Source organism: Mesocricetus auratus, unplaced genomic scaffold (genome assembly GCF_017639785.1).
Source record: "Mesocricetus auratus isolate SY011 unplaced genomic scaffold, BCM_Maur_2.0 Super-Scaffold_100676, whole genome shotgun sequence".
NCBI lineage: Eukaryota > Metazoa > Chordata > Mammalia > Rodentia > Cricetidae > Mesocricetus > Mesocricetus auratus.
In genome coordinates this window covers 153,115,411-153,135,856 of record NW_024429266.1, presented here as the reverse complement: position 1 = coordinate 153,135,856, position 20,446 = coordinate 153,115,411, and the positions used below count along the sequence as shown (strand labels likewise).

The 20,446-nt window shown below is 50.1% G+C and overlaps 1 protein-coding gene across 2 annotated transcripts in view; it reads right to left on the bottom strand.

Moving 5' to 3' along the window:
- Positions 1-20,446, bottom strand: part of Fgd5 (FYVE, RhoGEF and PH domain containing 5) — a 102,317-nt gene that overhangs the window by 52,694 nt on the left and 29,177 nt on the right. For both annotated transcript variants that reach the window (XM_040737969.1, XM_040737970.1), the window contains exon 3: positions 1,954-2,083. In XM_040737969.1, the coding sequence (XP_040593903.1) occupies positions 1,954-2,083 (130 nt within the window). The remainder of the gene's footprint in view (positions 1-1,953; positions 2,084-20,446) is intronic.

Genomic DNA, 20,446 nt, shown 5'->3' with positions numbered 1-20,446 from the left:
AGGGCTTCTGAAAGAGCCCAGCCCTTCAGCTCTCAGAATAACAGGATGCTCCTGGCTGACTCGGCCCGGCCTCGGCTGCCCATTGGCTCTACCTGGTATAACCCCAGCCAGATCAGCCAGGGGTCACTTGACCTTGGCAACTGTCACTGTCTTAACTGTCCTGATCCACAGTGTCACACTCCTGAGCTCTGACCTCTGTGTTCTAACCAGCCCCGCCTGTGTAGCCACACTGCAGCAGCCACAATGGTTAGTTCAAATTCATGGACAGGAAACTAAGGGACACAGCAGTTAAGAAGTTGTCAGTCATCTAGCTGGCAAGTGGCAGTGCTGGGTTTGAACCAACTCTTGGTCACATGTTGCCCTGCTTCCTGCCTTCAGTGCCCATCAATGCCCAGGGCCTTGGGATTTCACTGTTTCACAGTGGTCCCAAGCAGGCCAGCCCCTCTGTCTTCCTATCCTCCATCCCCTCTCTCTCCTCCTGTACCTCTCTTCCCTGTTCTTCCCTCTTCTGACCCTCTTTCCTCCTTGTTTCTTGGATTCAGATGACAACTGCACCCCTGTCCCCACCATGGTCTGTGGTCACACTCTCATATCTATTTGGGGGACCCTCCTATAGCTCCAGCAACATTCCCATTTTAGAGATGCGGAAGTTGATGGGCCAAGGTGACATAGCTAGAGGAGGAGCAGCAAGTGGCCTGAGTGACAGCTACCAGTTCCAAATCCTTATCATTGGTCTCTTTCTGCTTCGGGACCCCCACGATACCAGAGGTACCTTGGAAAGCCAAAAGCCTGACTGGGGAATTCTTTTAGGGAGAAGAAGGTGTGGACCGAGAAAGATGCTAACCAGCCAGGCTTCTGTTTGGGTCCCCAAGTCCTTCAACTACCAGCAGTGTGACTTGGGCCAGTCTTGATCACTCTGAGCCTGTCTTCAACTGTAAAGCATGGAGGGAGTTGGCAGTGCTAGTTATGTGTCCCCTCCGGGACCACACTGCAGCTCAGCAGCAGGAGGACAGACAGAGGCAGGGAAGGAGCAGGAGGAGAAGTACGAAGACGGGAGGGACTGGGAGGACCTGTTGATGGCCAGGGTGATGGAGGGGAAAGCAGGAGGGCCTTAACAAAAGCAGCAGGGCAGGAGGAGGCAGGGCAGTGAGACAGTATGGAATACTCCTTCTCGGGGACCCTACACAGTTTGGTTGGTAACTTCGGGGAAACTGTTCAGAGACACAAGTGGATTTTTTTTAAAGCCAAAGCCTGGCTACAAAATGAAAGACAGTTCGCTTTCCAGAAGCTTGGTGAGAGCACAGCTTCTACAGTACCATCTTCTCTGGCCACTGGGGATGGTGGGAAGAAAGGGGAGACAGATGCAGGAAAGGCTTCTGGGAAAGGTGGCTAGACAATCATGGCTCCTGCAGACATCCAAGTCCAAGTTCGTGGTTCCTAGGGGGCCTGGGAAGACTCGAGTGTGGCACAGAGGGCAGGTGCAGCCACTGCGATCACTTGGTGGAAAGTGGCTTTGCTTCCATCTACACTGATGTGCCAAGTCATGAGTAGCTCTGGTCTCCACCAGGACAGGGTCACTCTGTGTCCCTTCCAAACAGCTTCTCTATCACTTCCTCCTGCCAAAGGCTTGCTGCTCAGGAGGCAAAACCAGCCAGTGCCCTAGGCTCTGTTTTTGGTCAACAACACTCTCCCCGTGCTCCTGATTCACACCTCACAGGCGAGGAAACCGAGGCCCTGACACACTAGAATCTGGGTCTGTGATTCAGAGCACGCAGCACCCACAATGACTTTGGGAGGCCCTAAACTTCCCCATACACAGGAAGTGTCTCCAACCACTACCTGGTGACTGAGAGGTGGCTACAGCAGGGGGTCGGGGGACAGTCTTTCCCATTCTCTCCATTTCCACACCTCTGCCCGAACCTTTCGCCAGCCCCTCACCTGAGGGTGCCCTACCTTGTGTGTGAGGCTGGAGTCTCTTGAAGCACCATCCTCCTCCTCTGAGCTTCCTTGTTCTTCGTCTGATGTGAGGTCCTCTCTGGGAGCCGCTGAGATGGGACAGACCTTGTAGGGCTCCGTGTAGGCGCTAAGCAGAGCAAGGGAGAGGGTTAGAGTTGCTTGTCCGGCCCATTTCACAAGCCCCTAATGAACAGTGCACACTCCCTTCCCCAGCCTGGTCACAGCAACTCCCCTTCAGTTCATAAGACAAGCCAGGCTCTCTGTGGCCCTGGTTCCTTCACATGTGCTGCCAAAGACAAGCCCAGGTCCCTGTCAGGCTAAGACCAAAGCAAGCTAAACCGAGGCTTCCTCCCAACAGGTCAGACTTTCTGTACTTCATTTCAAAATATTAGATGTGGGCCTCTTCTTTTGAACTATGACAGCAGAGAGCGTCTCTTGCCGCAAGCTCTGAGCTTCCTGCTATGGCATAGAAAAAAAAAATATGCCAGACTAAGTCTGTTATATGTTGGAGTCTCTCTGTATCTGTCACTGTGGGTGACAGTGGCATAAGAAAGCACACACAGCAATGTGGCTGAGCCCAGACCTGGCCTTTCAGAGCCACCTGATGTAACTGTTTGTATCTGTCCCTCAAGTAGGTGGCAGGGAGTCTGAGGCACTTCCTCTTAGAGAAGTGGCTATGGCTGCCTAGCAGGAACGTGTTATGCCTGCCCAGGACCACTGGTCATCAACAGGAGTGGTCAGCAGAGCTTCTGGACCCTCATAAAGAAGCATAGGGCAAGGGCGGGCCTTTTGTAGAACATACTGGGGAAGAGGGGAAAGTTTCCAGCCAGCTGCACAGGCTTCAAGTCCCTCCCACATTCACCTCTCCACAGGTTCCCTGAGTCCACGAGTGCCTCCATCACACCACCCGTGGGCCAGACCACCTCCTGCCTCAAGGTCTGAGACATCTGATTCCATCCTCACTGCCCACCTGTCTGTTTTTCACCCACTGGTGAGAGGGACCTTGAAATCCACTTTGGTCACACTGCCCTTTGCTGAACACTCTGTAAGCGTCCTGACATTGTTTAGACTGGCTCCCACAGCTCAGCCTGTCCCTCACGATCATGCTGACTAAGACAGTGGCCAGAGCTGGGGGGCGGTGGGTAAAGTGTCTGCCATGCAAGCATGAAGGCCTGAGCTCGGGTCCCCAGCACCCAGGTAAAAGCTGGGCACAGTGGCACACATCCACAAGCCAGCACTGGAAAGATGGGGTGGTGGCAAAGACAGGCAACCCTGGCGCTTACTGGCCAGCCAGCCTGGCCAAGTGGACACGTTTCATGTCTAGTGAAAGAACCTGTGTTGAAAAAGAACTAACATAGAGAGCAATAGAGGAAGACCCAGGGGCCAAGGTGGTGGTGTGCACCTTAATCACAGCACCCAGGGGGCAGAGGCAGGTGGGTCTTTTGAACTGAAGACCATCCTGGTCTACATAGCAAGTTCCAGCCCAGCTTTGGCTACCCTATGTGAAAAAAATAAAAAGAGAGAGAGAGAAGACACCCTCGCTGAGTTCTGGCCTCCACACACATGGTAACACATGAGAGGGGGTGTGGAATGAACAGCTGCCAGCTTGTCTGGAGCCCTGGCTCTACCACTTCAAGCAAGTTACTCCCTTCTGTATCTTGTTTTTCTATTTTCAGCCTCAAAAAGGGTGGGAGGTGATGCAGGGGTTCAGGGGTTCTGAGGACTAATGAAGAAACTGCACAAGGTCCTCAGCGGAGTGGGGACACTCACCAATGCTAGGATGCCATCCCCACAGCCTGGCAGCTGCAGATGGATGCCTTGATCAACCTAGCCCGTTAGAATAAAGAAACCGCTGCAGGTCCACTCCCCGCACTGGCCGCCACCTCATCTGCTCTCTGGTGTGGCGCTCTAGGTGGCTCCCATCTCTAGAGTAACTCAATGCTGGGTGGAACGGTGTAGGAAGGTCGGGTGGTCGGGTCAAGTTCAGTGACTGAGAGGCCTGGAACCCACGCATCAGGAAGAGGGGCGTCTCCCTGAGACCTTGGGTGAGTCACTCAAGGTGAGATCAGCCTCATTGTCTGATGGATTGGGCTTGGAAAGGCCTAGGAGATTTGCAGCACACACTGTTGGTTGTGTCTGAAGCCTTCCAGAGAGGATCTGCATAGAACTAGAACCACCGTGGATGCGGGCAGCTCCATGACAGAGCCTGGAGGCCTGGGGGGACAGAGGGGGAGACTGCTGCCAGCCTGGGGAATTCTGAGCTGTCATGAGCTGTTACATGACACCCTCCCCTCCATGACAGACTGAAAGCATGAGCCACAGTCACCCTTTCCCTCCTTGAGGTGTTTGTCAGGTGTTTGATTACAGTGACAGAAAGCTGCACACGACTTGTTTGTAGTGTGTCAGGCTGGGGTCCACAGGCACTGTAGGGTCACACAGGAGCACCAGGGAGAAAAGATGGCGGGTTTCTAGCATGAGAGGAGTCCTTCTTAGCCTGTGAAGAGCTGGCTTCTAACTTCCAAGCTGTATCCTTCCTCTGTGTCATTTCAGGCTTAAAGAGAGCATGACAAGCTGCCCAGAGCTGTTACCTTAATCGACCCGACAAATGAGCCCGGAGCCTTTCCAGCAGCCTGGAGTCGTAAAAAGACATGTCTCCTCCGGGCCACAAACGCTCTCCAACTCTGACCATTAACTTCCATCTCCAACAACACAGTCTAAAGGGCCTCGTAACTTATCAGAGAGCATTCCCTCTTGGGAACTGCTAGTGTGAGCTTGAGCCCACAGTCCACCCCAGCTGGAGCTGGACAAGCGTGACTGAGGCCAGCCTGTCAGGGAGGGGAGGGGGCTGAGGCAGAGTACTCTGCAGGCTGGAAAAATTGAGATAGACACAGCTAGCAAATGTGATGATTGCAATTAGCAGAACAGCTGGGAGAGCCAAGGAGAGGCCAGAACAGAGGGAGGGGGATAAAACTGGGATTTCCAAACATTTGGCCTTCACTTCTGACCACTGTCCATCCCCCGTCACCGTATGTCTGTCCATGCCCCCCCCCCCAGAGGACAACACTTTCTCAGCATGTAGACAATCCCTCTAGGGCCTGCCCAAGTCGCCTCTTTTATGGAGAACAAATTTCTCTGTGTCCTGCCCCCTCAAACAAGCCACTGAGATCTGTCGCCTCCTGCTGCTCTGAGTGGGACTAAGCACAGAGGGAATCAGATGAGGTGGAAAGAGTCTTGAGGTGGGCTCGCCATCAAGTCGGGGCACACTCAGCTTTGTGACTGCCATGCTGGGCTTCAGTTTCCATCTGTATAATGGAGATGGAGGGTGGACGGAACATGCTGGGTTGATCATGCCTCCCATCTGCAGAGAACTCTGCTCTGTCCCTCCTGGGGAGAACACCCCTTACATCTGGGGTCAGCCAAAGGGTAGATAGCCTTGTAGCATTTCCCAGAAAGAGCTCCAAGGAGCGGCTTTTTAAAAAACTCGGTTTCCATTTCTTGCTAAGTAAAAACAAGCCGTCTTGCTCCCTGACCTGTGACATCTCCAACACAGCACTAGAGGTTGGAGGGATTGTTTTCCACTTAGGAAAGCTCTTCTGAGCCGTGACTCACAGACCATGAATTTTACCCTTGCACCAAGCACGACTCAGTGCTTTTTAGTGTGCTCAGAGGGCTACTCACCTGCCACCATGTCTAGTGAGATGAAATTTTCATCACCCCCCATGCCCTTTAACTGTGTGCAGGAGGTCCTGGCAACCTCTAGCCTACTTTCTCTATTTTAAACCTCATGTCAATGGGATCCACAATATGAGGACTTTTGTCTGGCTTTTCTCACTTAGTGAGGTGCACTGAGGCTCCACTCACGCTATTGTAGACATCAACACTTCATTCCTTTGCATGGCTAAATAATATTCCATCAAATAGACAGACCATAATCTGAAATCTCTGGACTGTGCCATTGTTACTAAGGCGTCTGGGAGTGCTGGTATACCAGTTCTGAAGCAGCTGTGTGTGTTTTCTCTAGGTGAACATATACTTGTGAGACTGCCAGGCACATGTCAACTCTGTTACAAATTTTTAGGGACCACAGGACTATCTTCTCATGGTTTTGCATACATTTCCAGGTTCCTTTCCATCCTGGAAAACGCTTATCGTGGTTGGTCTTTCACATTAAAGGGATTTCCCAGGAATTTTCTGACCATTGGGCCCAGCTCAGCCTTCTGTTACCCCATTCAAATCCTGCAGCCTCTTTTGGTCAAGGTGGGAGGGCAATCATGATTGTGGCCATTAAAGTTTTATTTTTAGATAATTGATGAGGCTCAAAGTCTGGTAACATAAAATGTTTTAAAGTTCTACAGAACTCACAAAATGACAGACTGATCTAAAGAGGTAACATTCTAGAACAATCCACAAGTCAGAGCTGTGAGTTTGCTGATCCAGCCATGCCGTGGGCTTCAGCCTGGGCAAACAGCACCCTCTGACCTCATCAGATAAGTGTCCCCAGAGGCCTAGGGCTCCCAGGCTGGTGCTACTAGAAGGTGCTGGAACGTTTTTTCCTGGAGACAGGGTTTCTCTGTGTAGTCCTGGATATCCTCAAACTCACTTTGTAGACCAGGCTAGCCTCGAACTCACAGAGATCCACCTGCCTCTGCCTCTCAAGAGATGGGATTAAAGACGTGTACAACCATAGCTGGTGGTGCTGTAACTTTTAGGAGAAGAGTCCAGGAGAAATGGAGTTACCCTAATGGGGATGGGATGTCCTCTTGAAGAAGACAATGGGACCCTGGCACCCTCTTCCTCTCCCTCCTGTTTCCCCTCTGTCTCTGATTGTGAAGGGAGCAGCTTGGGTCTGCCATCGTGTGTATGGAAGTTCCACCACAGGCTCAACTCAATGGGCCCAACTGATGATGGATGAAAGTTCCAAAATTGTGAGCTAAAACAAACCTTTTCTATGTAAGGAGATTCACTCAGGTGTTTTGTTCCAGTGATGAAAACTGACAGACACATTTAGCTCAGGTTCCTGTTGTGGGCGGTAGATGGGGCATCCATTTCAGATCCTTAAGCGGCTGTACTGTTGGTACCTGGGCCTGGCCTCTAAGTTGGCTCAGTGGGAGACCGTGTTTATCCATAGAGATGCGGCCAGCCACAGTGCTCTCAGCATCAGCAGCACCTGTTAAGGTCCATGCTGCAGAATGAAAGCCTCTTGGAGCGGACTCTTCTCTTCTCCAGTGGGACTAGATGCCTAGGGTGGAGGTCACAGCACATGCTATAGACTGTTCCTGCCTCAGGCCTGACCTGATTCTGCCACTTAGCAGCTGGAGGACCCCAGTTTCCTAGTCTGTAAAATGGGAATGGTAATGATACTCCCAACCCAGGGTTTGTATGAGTATTGGCAGCAGAGATGTGCAGACATGAACGGCTCAGAGAATGTCTATTTCATTCTGCTTCAGGGTAACCAGATAAACCATGAGGCAGACAGAGCTCTTACACTGACAGACTGGCATCTAGTCCCCTACTCCCTCCCACCCTTTGCTGCCAGCTTGCTAGGTGACATTGTGTGGGCTGCTTACCCTCTCTGGGCCCTTGTTTCCTCCATCGTAAGACAACAGACAATTTCTCCTGTGGTGTTGTGTCAGGTTATGTGACTGTAGTTACATGTTTCTATAACAGTCATCGGCACCATTAAGAGAGGCATCAGGGGTATGTGATGTCTTTCTATGTCCCCCATGGCAGTTTGCCCAGCAGACTTGTGTTTGGTGACTGTCCTCGTCCAGTTAACTGACCTGACTCTTCAGCCCCTCCACCAGGCATAGAGTGAGGAGCAAGCTGGGAGGTGTTGTGAACTAGGCACTGTCCAAGAGGTTCTCATTGCTTCTTCTGGGGCTCTCGGGGAGTGTTGCTTCTGTGGAGCTACATCTCCATGGATAAATTCCTGCCCTCCCACAGAGCCTACTCACCTTTCTAAACTTCAGATACAGAAGCAGGGAACATCTGGCATGGAACAGATACAGAAGCAGGGGAATACCTTGCATGGACCAGATTCAGAGGCAGGGGAACACCTTGCATAAATCAGATACAGAGGCAGGGAACACCTGTTAAGGATTTGCCTTCCCAGTGCTCAAACTGGGAGCCTGGAGGTCCTGCTGTCCTGCCCAGCTTTCGCCACTGGCCCCGAACCAAAGCAGGAGGAAATACAGACACACTAGTCTATCATTTTAGAATAATCCAAGCACAAAGAAGCAGGAAGGGTGTGAGCTATTCCTCTTGCTCTGGCAGCTGGAGAGGATCCTGTGGTCTGAGATGGAAGGACACTGCACAGCATCTGAAGCCTCTAGGAGCCAGGAGAGGGGTGGCTATTGGGTCACTGTGGAGGCCAGAAAGCCCACCCCTCCCCCACAACACATTCCTTTAGGGCTCCCACTTCACAGAGGAAACTGCCAGACATTCTACAGGACACAGAAGAAAGCAATTGATGAACTTTGTCAGCACAAACTTCAAAATTCCCGCTTCACTGAAAAGTCTGTCAGATACTACAGGCTGAAGATGGCTCCCCCAGCGTTACAAAAGGACTTTGGGTGACTATTCAGGCAACAAGATGTCGCTGTCAATTCTAGAGTTTTGAAAGTTGCTTACAATGCACTTCCTGTTTACTTAGATAATGTTATATCCTTCTGGGGTCTTTGGAAGGTTTTGAAGAATACCTATCCATATAAAATATATCTTGTATATCTAGAAAAACTAACATAATTATAGATGACTATTAATCTATATTTTAATTATACATTGCATTTTTAAATGAGCTGCATAAACACAATAATACCTCAAACAAGAGTAGAAATATACATACATATAACAAAATTGACCTTAAATTTGCATGAATTAACCAAAATCTATACTAATGTAAAGTGTTTATTTCTATATTATATCTCCGCTTTTTAGAAAGAGATTGACTGTGAACATTAACCATTTATAACCAACCCCAATTTAAATAAAAACAAACATTTACAAACAATCATTTTGGGAATTTGGGTGTAGTTTTCTCCAAACCGCTTTCTGTTGTTTGTTGGATAAAATACTTTTAGGGTTCACAGAGACCTTTCAGGGGTCTTGTTCTATCAAATCACATTAACATGGAAGGAATCCACAGGTTCTCACTGTCTGTGGAAACCAAAACAGAACCTCTTTTCCAAAACAACATATCCTTAGACTCAAATTTTTAAGTCAAGAAATGTTTAAGATATATATATCTTAGCTTAGCAGCCTCCAGAATCAAATGTCTTTCTGCAGTCAAAAATTAAAAGAAATCACAATAATATGCATAACCCAGACTCCCAGTATATTTTCCACCTTTACACAGCTTATATTACTTTACTTATTTTTTAAGGACCTCATTTTATTATCTTAAATTACTCCTTTAATCTGTGAGTACCTCTACCCTTTTCTCTCTCTCTCCCAAGCCTATGTACATCATTGAAACATACTGTGACCCGTTTAGAGGTCTTTTCTGTCTGTATCTGTCCTATTGTATATCTGTAATCCTTTTTTGATCAGGAGCATTTTGAAAATGCTAAGTGGCATGGTGGTGGCAGCCCTGGATGCTGTCTCTGCCTCCCTCGGCCTTCCAACATGGTGGAGGTACGTTCACCACCAGCTCTGGGAAGCAGTGTGCACAACTCTGCCCAAAAACCTTTTTTGTCTGAGTAAAAGCTAAATCTGCCATGCAGTGTGCTGTGCGACCTGGAGATGTCTCTGTGCACTGCGGCAGGAATCTACCATGTTCAGCTCAAGCCCTAATGCCACAGCAGGAAGAAGCCATATCTTACAGGAATTGCACATCTTATTGCCACCAGCAAAGAGTCTTCTGAAAAACTGCAGCTACCAAGAAGCTGCACTCGACTTTCTTCTTTTTTTTTTTTTTTTGTGGGTCTAGAAGCCCCTATTAAGCTTTTTTTAAGGCTTTATGTATGTGCCCCACATTGGTCGCCAGATGTAGGCAGGAGGATTTTCTCTGTCCCACTGGACTGGTTTCTCTCTGCCCATGAGGTCCCCACAGGCATTTATGAAATAACCATTCTGAGGCTTAATATGGGTTATAATTGTTTGGTCAATGGCTTAGGCTTCTTACTGGCTAGCTCTCTCTTATAAATTAACTCATTTCTATTAATCTGTGTATCACCACGTAGTTGTAGCTTACTGGTGATACCCTGGCATCTTGCTTTCCCAGTGGCTACATGTGTCTCTCCAACCCTACTTCCTTCTCTCTATCTTTGTTTGGAATTCCCGCCTAGGTACATTCTGCCTGGCCATTGGCTGAAACAGCTTTATAAGAGAAACACATAGTCACAACATGTGATGACTTCCTGCATCATCACAGCCTGCCAATAAAGCAAGCAGAAGTCTGGGACAGGGAAGAACTGCATTCTGAGTACTCCCAGGTACCAGGTGACCTGTGCCAGGCAGCCAAGATTAAACCTTATGTAAAAATAAACAACTACAGCATCTCAGGATGTATATATACACTAATCTTTAATAAATGATGACATTACATATATATAAAAGGAATCTTCAAAAATAAATTCCAACATGATTTAACGATGTTGATTTGCACATCTTTTAAATATGCCTATCTAGCCAGAGCTGCATAAAAATGTTTCAGGTGAAAAGCACTCATGAGAGGGTGAGCTGAATCTCAAGGGAGGGCATGACTTCAGAGACCCCTTAGAGCCCTCCTTCCCTCTCAGGGTCCTCCCCTCATTGAACCGTCCCCTCCTCAGAGACTTCCTTTTTAGAGCCCTCCCCTGTCAAAGTCCTCCCCGCAGCAGAGCCCTCCCATCTGACATCTGGGGACACTAAGGCTCTGTTCAGGGCACTCATCTGCCCTGGCTGCTCCATGCCAGGCCCCTGCTGCACGGTGCCAGCGCCCTGCTAGCTACCTGTCAGATGTAAGTGGTGCAGATGACTTGCAGTCAGGCCCACGCCCCTTCTCATGGCCAATTGTTGTCTCTTCTGTCTTGGACAAGAGACGATGCCCTAGGTAGGTTGCCCATCCTGCGAGATATGACAACCCAGGAGGTGCACAGCATCCACAAAACAACTGGCACAAAGAGGGCATCTACCTGGGCATGGGTCTGACACGCACGAACACAGAGCCGCACGTGGCTGTCGCGTGGCCTCGTAGACGTGGGTCTACCACACTGACCCAGCAAGCCTGAATATGTTGATACTCGGGCCCAGCCCAGTTGGTAAGGTGACTTCAGCAGGGCACAAGCTCTTGTCCTAAGACTTATTGTTCTGCCCCTGAGAATGGTGACCAGACCTTGGGAACTGTTTGCTGACCCAACTCCTCCCACCCACCAGGTCTAGCTCACCACCTCCTCCAGGTAACCCTCCTTCCCCAGATTATGCTGATTAACTTGAGCACTGCCCAGCTCATGGGACCAGGTGCTGCAGGTTAGCTTGTTTTGAGTTATCCCTTTCTTTACAGTAACCCACCACGTGGCAAAAACTTTAAACCTACCAATCACCTCTCCCTGATCTGCCAAATTCTACTCCTCTCAGCAGGCCTGAGTTCCACAGTAACCCTCACGCAGAGCATTCTTAGGTTCTTTCAGCCTTCCTTCTCACAAAGGCTCTGAAATCTGTCTTGCTAGTGCCTGGTGTTCAAATCCCACAGTCCCCTGCACCCACCAGATGCTCCATAGATACCTGTTAACTTTAACCAACTCATGGCAGCACACAGCTTCCTGCACTGTGCCCCCAGATACTCCTGCACCCACTGCATAGGCAAATAAGCTGCACCCCGAACTCAGGGCCTCCTGGGGAGCAGACAGCAAAGTGAAGCTGCAGCTCAGGAGAGCACCCCCTCATCCCCCGCCCCTCCCCCAATACCTGGTCCAGGAATGACTAGGGGGATGTGATGCCTAGTAAAAGCCTGGCTTAATCAAAGGAGGACACTCCCGAGGAGAGCAACTAAAGGCACAGAAAGGAGAGTACCCAGTCCAGCTGGGATGAGATGCTGGCGAGGGGGAGGGAGGGACTGTGTGCAATTCAGGCCCCTGCCTCTGTAGCCAAGGGAGGATGTGTCCTGGACACTCACTGATCCTGTTAAATTCTGGACCCTGTGACAGAATAGGAACAACAACAAAAAACAAAGCAAAACAAACAAAAATCCAAATCAAGATTAGGACGTGGAAGAGGTAGTTTGCCGAGGAAGACTGGATGCCCTTCCTTACTCTGGCATCATCTAAGGAACAGAGCATGTGCAAAACCAAGTCCACAAAACACAAACTGGAAGGGAAGTGGGCGGGCCGTATTAAAAGACCACACATCCTGTGGGTTTGTTTGGGAGGTCTCCCTCCTCAGCCCGCTTCCACTCACAGGAGTGTTTTTTCCTTTTCTTAACATACTGTTTACTACTGTCCCATGTCTACCTTGAATGACATGACTTCTCCATCTCTCTTTGGCAGTTACAGGATCCCCATGTCACCTATGCTGTGTTTTTATCCTAAACTCTAGTAAAATTATCCTTGGACTTCCTTTTGAATTTATTTCTAAATTCTTTCATTAACAAAACTAAGAACCCTAAAAGGCAGCCTTGGTTTCCATGGTAACACTATGTTCTAGCACTCTGAGTCTGGAAACCTGGAGAGCAGCTACAAAGGGAACAGGTTGGAGGCTGGCTGAGGTCCAGGTGGGGCACAGCGCTGTGGGTTCAGGAAAGAAGAGGGACATGAACGGAGTGTGGGAAACTAAGTCGCCAGAGCTAAATTCAAGTCTGGCTTCAAACATGATGCTTGTTTTCCTCTTTTAACATTACTTTTGACTTTAGAGAGGCTATCATATTGCCCAGGCTGGCCTTAAACTTGCTTAGTAGCTAAGGATGGCCTTGAATTTCTGATCCTCCTGCCTCCACCCAGTGCTAGTATTACAGGACTTTGTCATCGTGCTCTGTTAGGGTTCTAACCCGGGGTTTCCTGAATGCTTAGGCAAGCACTCTGTTCTGACCGCCATTCCCAGCGTCATTTCTCTTACAATACAGCACTGGGTATGTCCCAGCAGCTAAGGCATTGTGGCATTTACATCGGGTTTTAGGAAAGCCTGTGTGTAACAGCCACTGGGCCTGTTTTAGGTTTTCGGGGATTTTTTGTTTTGTTTCATTTTTTTTAAAGAAAGTTTCCACACTCATACCCATCTTAGGGAACTTCTGGGGCATGAAGACAACCTCAACCCTCAGGTGCTGGGGTTACACAGAGCTGGCCTCGCCTTGCTGCCCCCTAAACAGGCGAGGAAGGCAAGATACAACACCAGGGGCACAGATGGCAGATCATAGCTCCCAGGAGGGTCCACCGTGGGAGTGAGACATGGGTGCTCTCTGAGAAACTAGGGCACTGTCCTCTTGGAAGCAAGAGGTGTGGGAGAGGGGCTGGGCTGTTTGGGAGGTGGACTTTTACTCCCAGAACAATAAAAAGTCTTGTCCTTGATATGAAAGAGAGGCACCCCACCCTGGGCCGCAGCAGGGCCCAAATGTACCTCCAGAGCTCAGGGTGGCTGGCTACCTTCCCCTCCTCCACCTCCCAGGCCTTGTCCTGCATTTCCTGTAAACACTGACACTTCCTCCCTGGGGACTAGCCTGGCAGCCCTGGGGCTACACCCAGCTGCCTGACAGAGTCCAGCACACAATGGCTGGCTGGGGCTCCAGATGGCCACTCCTCATCCCAGGCCTATCCAGGGAACCAGACAAATACCGCCCAACTCTATATGCTCTGGTGTTGTGTTTACACTGCCTGCAGCTGTGACCTCTGGCAGGGGACAGCAACAGCTTAGACCACTGTGGGGATAGCCCAACTGTGTGTCCAAAGCCTGGTTTCTACCATGTTCTAGGCATGTGATCTTGGGCAAGCTTCCCCACCTCGGCGGTGTCAGCACTTGCCTGCCTTGCTTACTGGGTCACCATGAGGAGTTAGTCAAGGGCTTGGTGCTCGCTAGAATTTCGGGTTTTAAGTGTTAAGTGCGAGCTCTGTTCATCATAGACTTGGGTCTCCAGGCCATCTTCCTCTAGAGATTCATTTATCTGAGGATGGACCTCTAACCTCAGAGAAGCTCATGGACTGGGTTAGTCGGGGGAGGCTCTTTGCTGTACTCACCCAGTGACCTTGGACAACTACATTTCCCTGCTCTGTTCCTCTGCTTCTACCTCTAATGGAGCCTGGAGCCTGGAGCCTGGAGCCCCTGCCCTGCCTTGCAATACCAGGAGCTAATGGGACATGTGCAGGAAAGCTGGGAGAAAGCTCAGGTCTATGTGCTGGTGTGTAGGTACGGCCAGAATCCTCAAACCAACCACCAACCTCGCCTTCCCTGCCCAGCTTGAGTCCTCTTGAGTACCCTGTGAATACAGGGCCCTAGAGAGCTCCTAGGCTCTAGTTCTGGCCACCACTCACCTGCTTGGTGTCATTACTCCTGTGACTCTGTGGGTTGAACATGGGCTGATTCCTATGTCACCAATGACATGATATGGATTTGAGGTAGTTCTCTAAGTCTGCTCCTCTTTGACTTCTCTTAGACCCAAACAAGATTCCTTACAGTCTAGGAATTGCATGGTACTTTACAACTTTTGAACACCTTCATACATGGCATTTCTGCTGATTCTCCTAGCTGGAATAAACTACAGGCGCCATCGTCCCCAACAAGGAGTGAGATGAGTCAGAGAGGCCAGCATAAACTAAACCAGGACACAGACCAGCTAGAAGCTGCCTCCTGTGACAGGTAACTCCTATTCTCTGCCTGAGCCCCAGGGCACCCTGGACAGCACCCAGAACAGCACCCAGACAATGTTGGGTCACTCTCCCTATACCCAAAGGAATCCTGGGAGCGTTCCTGGGACTCCCAAGGCTGGGCATCTGGAAGTAGTTATGAACTGTGTGGCTAAGCTGCTTTTTTGGTCAGTAATTACTTTGAAATATGGGTTCTGAGAATTCAGCCAATGTGCCAGCTGGCAGGGTCCTCGCCCCACACACCCAGGACAGACCATGACAATGCAAGGCTGGGGAAACCACCCATCCCATAGAGAGCACTCTGGCTGGTGATGAAAGAAAGTGCTAGAAGAAAGGCAATGAGCTGAAAAACAGAACCCAAGAGCCCTGCCCCTCCCCCCAGCCTTGCTGCCTGGTCCCATCTTTCCACCCAACTAGGAGGACCCCAAATCCCACGCGAAACATTCTCCTCGCTCTGAGGATCACACCACACACCCAGGTCCATCTGAGAAAACCAGTTCAGTCCTGGCGAATGACTCAAGAGAAAGCTGTGTGAACGAGCCCAAAGCATGAGTCGGGAGAGCTTCCCTGACAGAAAGGTGCCTGAACATGGACAAAGGGATGATGGCCCTGGCTTCCCACCTCAAGCCCGGTCCCATCCCCACCCTCTTTTACCCTCTGGACACCACTTCCCCAGACCCGCTTCAGCCCATATCCCCCTCTGCGCAGTGGGCTGCCACTTCCCCAGATATGCCTTATCCTGCCACATCTGTCTTCTGTCTGCAGAACCCTCAGCCCCAGGCTTGGACACCCTCTCTCAGAAATCTGGGATGTGAACAGGAGATGTCTTCAGGCAGATTTCCAGCTGTCAACCGGACCACAGCACATCTCTGCACTCTGTCCTAAGTGACACCATGGGACCAAAACCTTTACCAGGCTCTCTGGTAAAAGCCTGCCATCAGGCACCCCTGTGCCTCTGAGCCTCTGTCCTGATAAATCCCTGCTGCAGTTAGTAGAATCTCTTCTATCAACCTCTTCACCTCTTCCTAAACCTCCTCGTATGAAGAAACCTCTAGAACCTTTTGGGGATGGAAGAGGAACCGCTGTATAAAATTACAATGGCAACTGTCCTGTGTGTGGAGAACAAGAGTTAATCCCCGCCATGCTGAAGAACTGGGCTGTTTGGAGGTGAAACATCCAGCGAGCTGAGCCTCGGGCCCAGCACCACATGCTGCACTCAGTCTCCAGGCCAACCACTTCCTCCTCTCCATTCAAACCCCTGGAGCAGAGGATGGAAGGGAAGGCATATCCAGCAGAGTGCAGCTGGACCAAACTTAGCCTGTAATCCAGCCCCTCCACAGGACACAACTACACAGTCCTTCTGCCTTCACAATCTTCCAATGGAAGGAAGGGGCAAGAGATTGGGTGGGGAAACAGGGGGATTCTGAACTGGGTGTCTGAGGGACAGGAAAGCAAAACAAAACAACAACAACAAAAACAAACAAACAAAAAAAAAAAAAACCAGACAGACCTGGAAGCTCCAGGCCATTCTGGAAGAAGTAAGGACTTTTCTGGTATCTACTGTGCCCAGGAAACCTGTACTTAGGACATTGTCCTGCTGCCTCTCCACAACTGAGGAGGACACCCTTGCTTCAGCAAAGAACGTTACGAGATGTGGGTCACAGGCTATGGCATCTGGCCAGACTCAGTCCTCAGTCAAGAATTCCTAAGAGACAGAGACCAATACACATCAGCCTCCTGGGGACAATCTGGGTCTCTGTGTCACTCCTCATTCATACTGCCAACCCTGCTCCCCGAGAGCCTTCCTCTCACAGATGAGAAAACTCACAGAAACAGGAAACTCTCAGACCCAAGTTACACAGCCTGTAAACTATCGACAAGCCATATAAATCCTGCTTGCCTAACAACAGCCTGCACCTCCCTACAGCGTTTAGCTGTCTCCAAGGGGAGCTTCCATAGATACAGGAATGTCACCCAAGCACCCGGGATGCTTCCCTCCCAGATTCTCAGAGTGAGCAACAGGGTGCATTGAATGACGTGACTTTGAATCTAGTTAAGGAAGTTACCTACAGCAGGGGGATCTCTCTGGGAGTGACAGAGAATACTGAGAAGGTCTATTGCAAATACAGATTTCTGAGTCACACACCAGATCCAGGGAGCCAGTGTTCATGGTGGGGTCTGGAAACGAATATCTTTGATAGATCTTTTCCAAAGGCATATTAAGAATTAAGGAGTGCTATACCTGGACAGACCAGGGGACTAGGTTCAAATCCTGCTCCCTGAACTGGGCAACCTACATCTCTTTTCTGGGCCCCAGCTTCTCTGGCTGTCTGGCAGGGGCTGCTGTGAAGACAGGAAGTTAGAATGTCTTTTGCACACATGCAGATAGGGATAGACCCACTTCTGGGTTTCTGTTCCCTCTGATCATCAGACTGCTACTTTGGGGGATGGCAGAAGGACCAGAGCCTGGCTTCCCAGCAAACAGGGCTACATGGCTGGTGGGTGGTATTCTGCAGGCCAGGCCTGCTGCAGAGTCCCAGGCAGAGGACAGTTGGTAGTGGGGAACTCAGCATCGCCCCCCAGGAGGTCGTCTAGAGAGGAGACTGATGGCGGAAGGCCTGTGTATATGTCAATAAAGCACTGTTGGCCAATAGGGAAGCAACTGCCATAGGGATAAGAAGCCCGGAAATTTCTCCGGTAAGAGAAATACTTAGATTAACAATTATGGGATAAACACTTAAGTCAGAGTTAGCCAGTAAGAAACAAGCAAGGCCAACAGCTTCATAATTAATATAGCCTCCTGTTTGTTTATTTGGGACTCATGCGGCTCTGGAATCAGGCTGGCGGGAAGGCTTCTCTCAAGAAAAAGTCTTCTCTTTACAGTCCTCAAACATGAAAGCAGAAACTCTGAGACACTCAGTGGCCACAGGATGCCAACCAACAGGCTAAAAGTAAGACAGCCCTGCACTCTGAGCACCACCCGAAAGGCTACCAGCAAGGGTTATAGCTCAAAAGATTATCCCTATAGCAGTTACATCTTGACTTCCTGTGTTTCTCCTATCCAGAGTCCTCCTTGATTCCTAGTCCCACCTATCTTGTTTCCCTATTGGCCAACAGTGCTTTATTGACATATACACAGGACTTCCCCCATCAGAGGATACTAGGTTTCAATGCATATAAGCAAAGAGCACAGCACCAGCACAGTGGGTTCCTGAGCTCAGTATGGCAAGCCTGCCAGGGAAACCCCCATGAATAAATACAAAGGATGCTTTCCAAGCTGTGGGGACCCAGGCACCATGTTGCTGTGCACAGTGCAGTTCAGCTCCCTATTTATGGGGTTCTGCTGTGGCCAAGTCCTGGGATAAGTTTGGCACAAAGACCCCTCCCGTCATCCAGGGCCACAGACTAAAACAATAAGAAAACCAATCAAGTGAGCTGTGAAACCCAAGAAGGAAAGTCACCAATTTAGACTCTCATTCTTGAAGAAGTACCAAGTATTCAACTCTCGGGATTTTCAAATTAAAAAGGAGCATGAAGCTTTGTTTGATAAATATACCATACACACACACACACACACACACACACACACACACACACACACACAGTGCCCTGTTTTCTGTATGCACAGTGTGTGTGTGTGTGTGGGGAATTGACCCAGGGCATTGCAGGAGCAATCAGCCCACTGCCCCATGGATGGAGGAATCCGACTTTGACATCCACCCCCTGCCTCCAACACAGTGTTCAACAGGCAAGGCACCTGAGAGTCTAAAGGAAAGAAGGCAGATCTCTGCCTGAGGAGTTTATGGTCTAGCAGGGAATGGTGACATGAGAATACACCCACTGCCACAGACCAAAGAGGATAGTAGAGCTTGCAAAGCTATGGGCCTGCTGTGCATTTTGGGGAGTGTGGGACACACAGAAGGGAACCCAGGCTCTTGGTTCAAAGTATAGCCTTAGGGAGACATTGACGTAGATGCTCGGGGTGTGCAAAGGAACGAGATGATGTCCACTGCTTGGTTCTGAGAGACTGAGGGGTGCAGAGAGGCTGAAGAATGGACGAGTGAGGAAAGCCTTCAGGGTGGCTCTAGAGCCCCCTGCCCCAGCCCCCCTCCTTGGAAGAGTAGCTTAGGAAGGGAGGGTATATCCTCACAGGTTTGAGGGGTTGTACAGCAGCTAAAGCCTCTGCCTTCAAGCTTGCTTCTGTTTCTGGGGTGGGACAGGGCTCACACATTCCTGTCGCTCAGGAAAGCCATTCCAGTCCAGGGCTGTTGTTCTGCCAGGGGTCAGATAGTCAAGGCTGGGGATGCCATCCTGAGTTCTGGGGCCTTGCCATAGGGGTGGAGGGTCTAGCTGGGAATACCATGGGTTGCTCTGAGGACAACCTGGCTTGTTGCCCTCGAGTGTGTAGCTACAGTCCCCCAGGTCCCACAAAACTGCAGCTGGAGCAGAGACCCCCTAGACAAAAGCACGCCCCACGCTAGCTCTCAGCTGAGCACCCTGCGGAGCAGAGGCCTGAGCAGACATCTGGCTTTCAGCGTCATTGGTGCTCTTCCAAGGAGGGCTGTAGAAAGCATGCTCCGGAGCCTGGCACCCTGGAGGACTAAGCAGGGAACCTCTAACCCCCACACCAGGCATGAGCATGTGGGAAGAGGGGTCCCTTGATCTGGCCCAGGACAGCATTGCTCTCAGTACTCCTCCCCCATGAGTGCCCTTCTTAGCTAAGGGGGAAGGACAGTTCTAGCCATGTCCTTTGGTGTGACTTTTCTCCTATCTTTCTGAAATCTTATCTTTAAGAAAGCTCGCCCCTTAACTAAGCCTGCTTATCTCCTTCCTGCATCCTTTCTGTGTCTCTAAATTATGAATTATTCACACAATCCATCTCTGCTCACCAGTCTCCCATGATTCCACACAAGCCAAGGCAGGGCAGGGTTTAATCCAGCAGCCTTGGCATCCTTAAGCACACGCCAACCCTGCGGTAACAGAGGCAGCCCAGAAATGGAGACCGGCCACCTGGCACACACGTGGTCGTGCCTCACAGTGACAATTCCCCTGTCGTCATTGTCTTTTTCTTCTTTTTCTTTCATTTCTCTTTGTGGGTGGGGACACATGGTCTTAATATGTAGCCCTGTCTAATCTATAACTTGCTTTGTAGACTAGGCTGGCCTTGAACACACAGAGACCCACCTGCTTCTGCCTCCCCAGTGCTGGGATTAAAGGTGCGAGCCACCAAGGTCCACCCTGTCTTTCTGCATATGAGTGATCTTTGTGTAGCAAACGAAGGCCCCAGGAGGCCCCAACTGAGCTTCGGGTGATCTCTTGTCATCGGTCCAAGAAGCAACATGTCAACGTGGGTCACCTTCAGCCGCTGTCTCGCTTGTGGAGACCGCCCAAGCACAGGACAGGCAGAGGCTCACTTGAGTGCTCTGAAGAATAGCAAAACCACATCTATATGAAGACATGAGATGTGAGAAAACCTGGCACTAAGCTGAACTTGGCAAAGGGTCACGAAAATGTGTGCATGAGTTCTAGGAAATGCATTACTCAGTGCGTACCCGAGGCTATGCTGGTTGTCATGGCACTGTGCCACAGCCAACTTGTAGAATTTCACTCTGACAGTCCAGAAAACATACAAACCAGGAGGTAGCCACAGATGCCACTCTAAGCATTGTGCTCTGGGCAGCAGTATGCACTGTTCACACCCGCATGGCCTCAGACACAGGAGG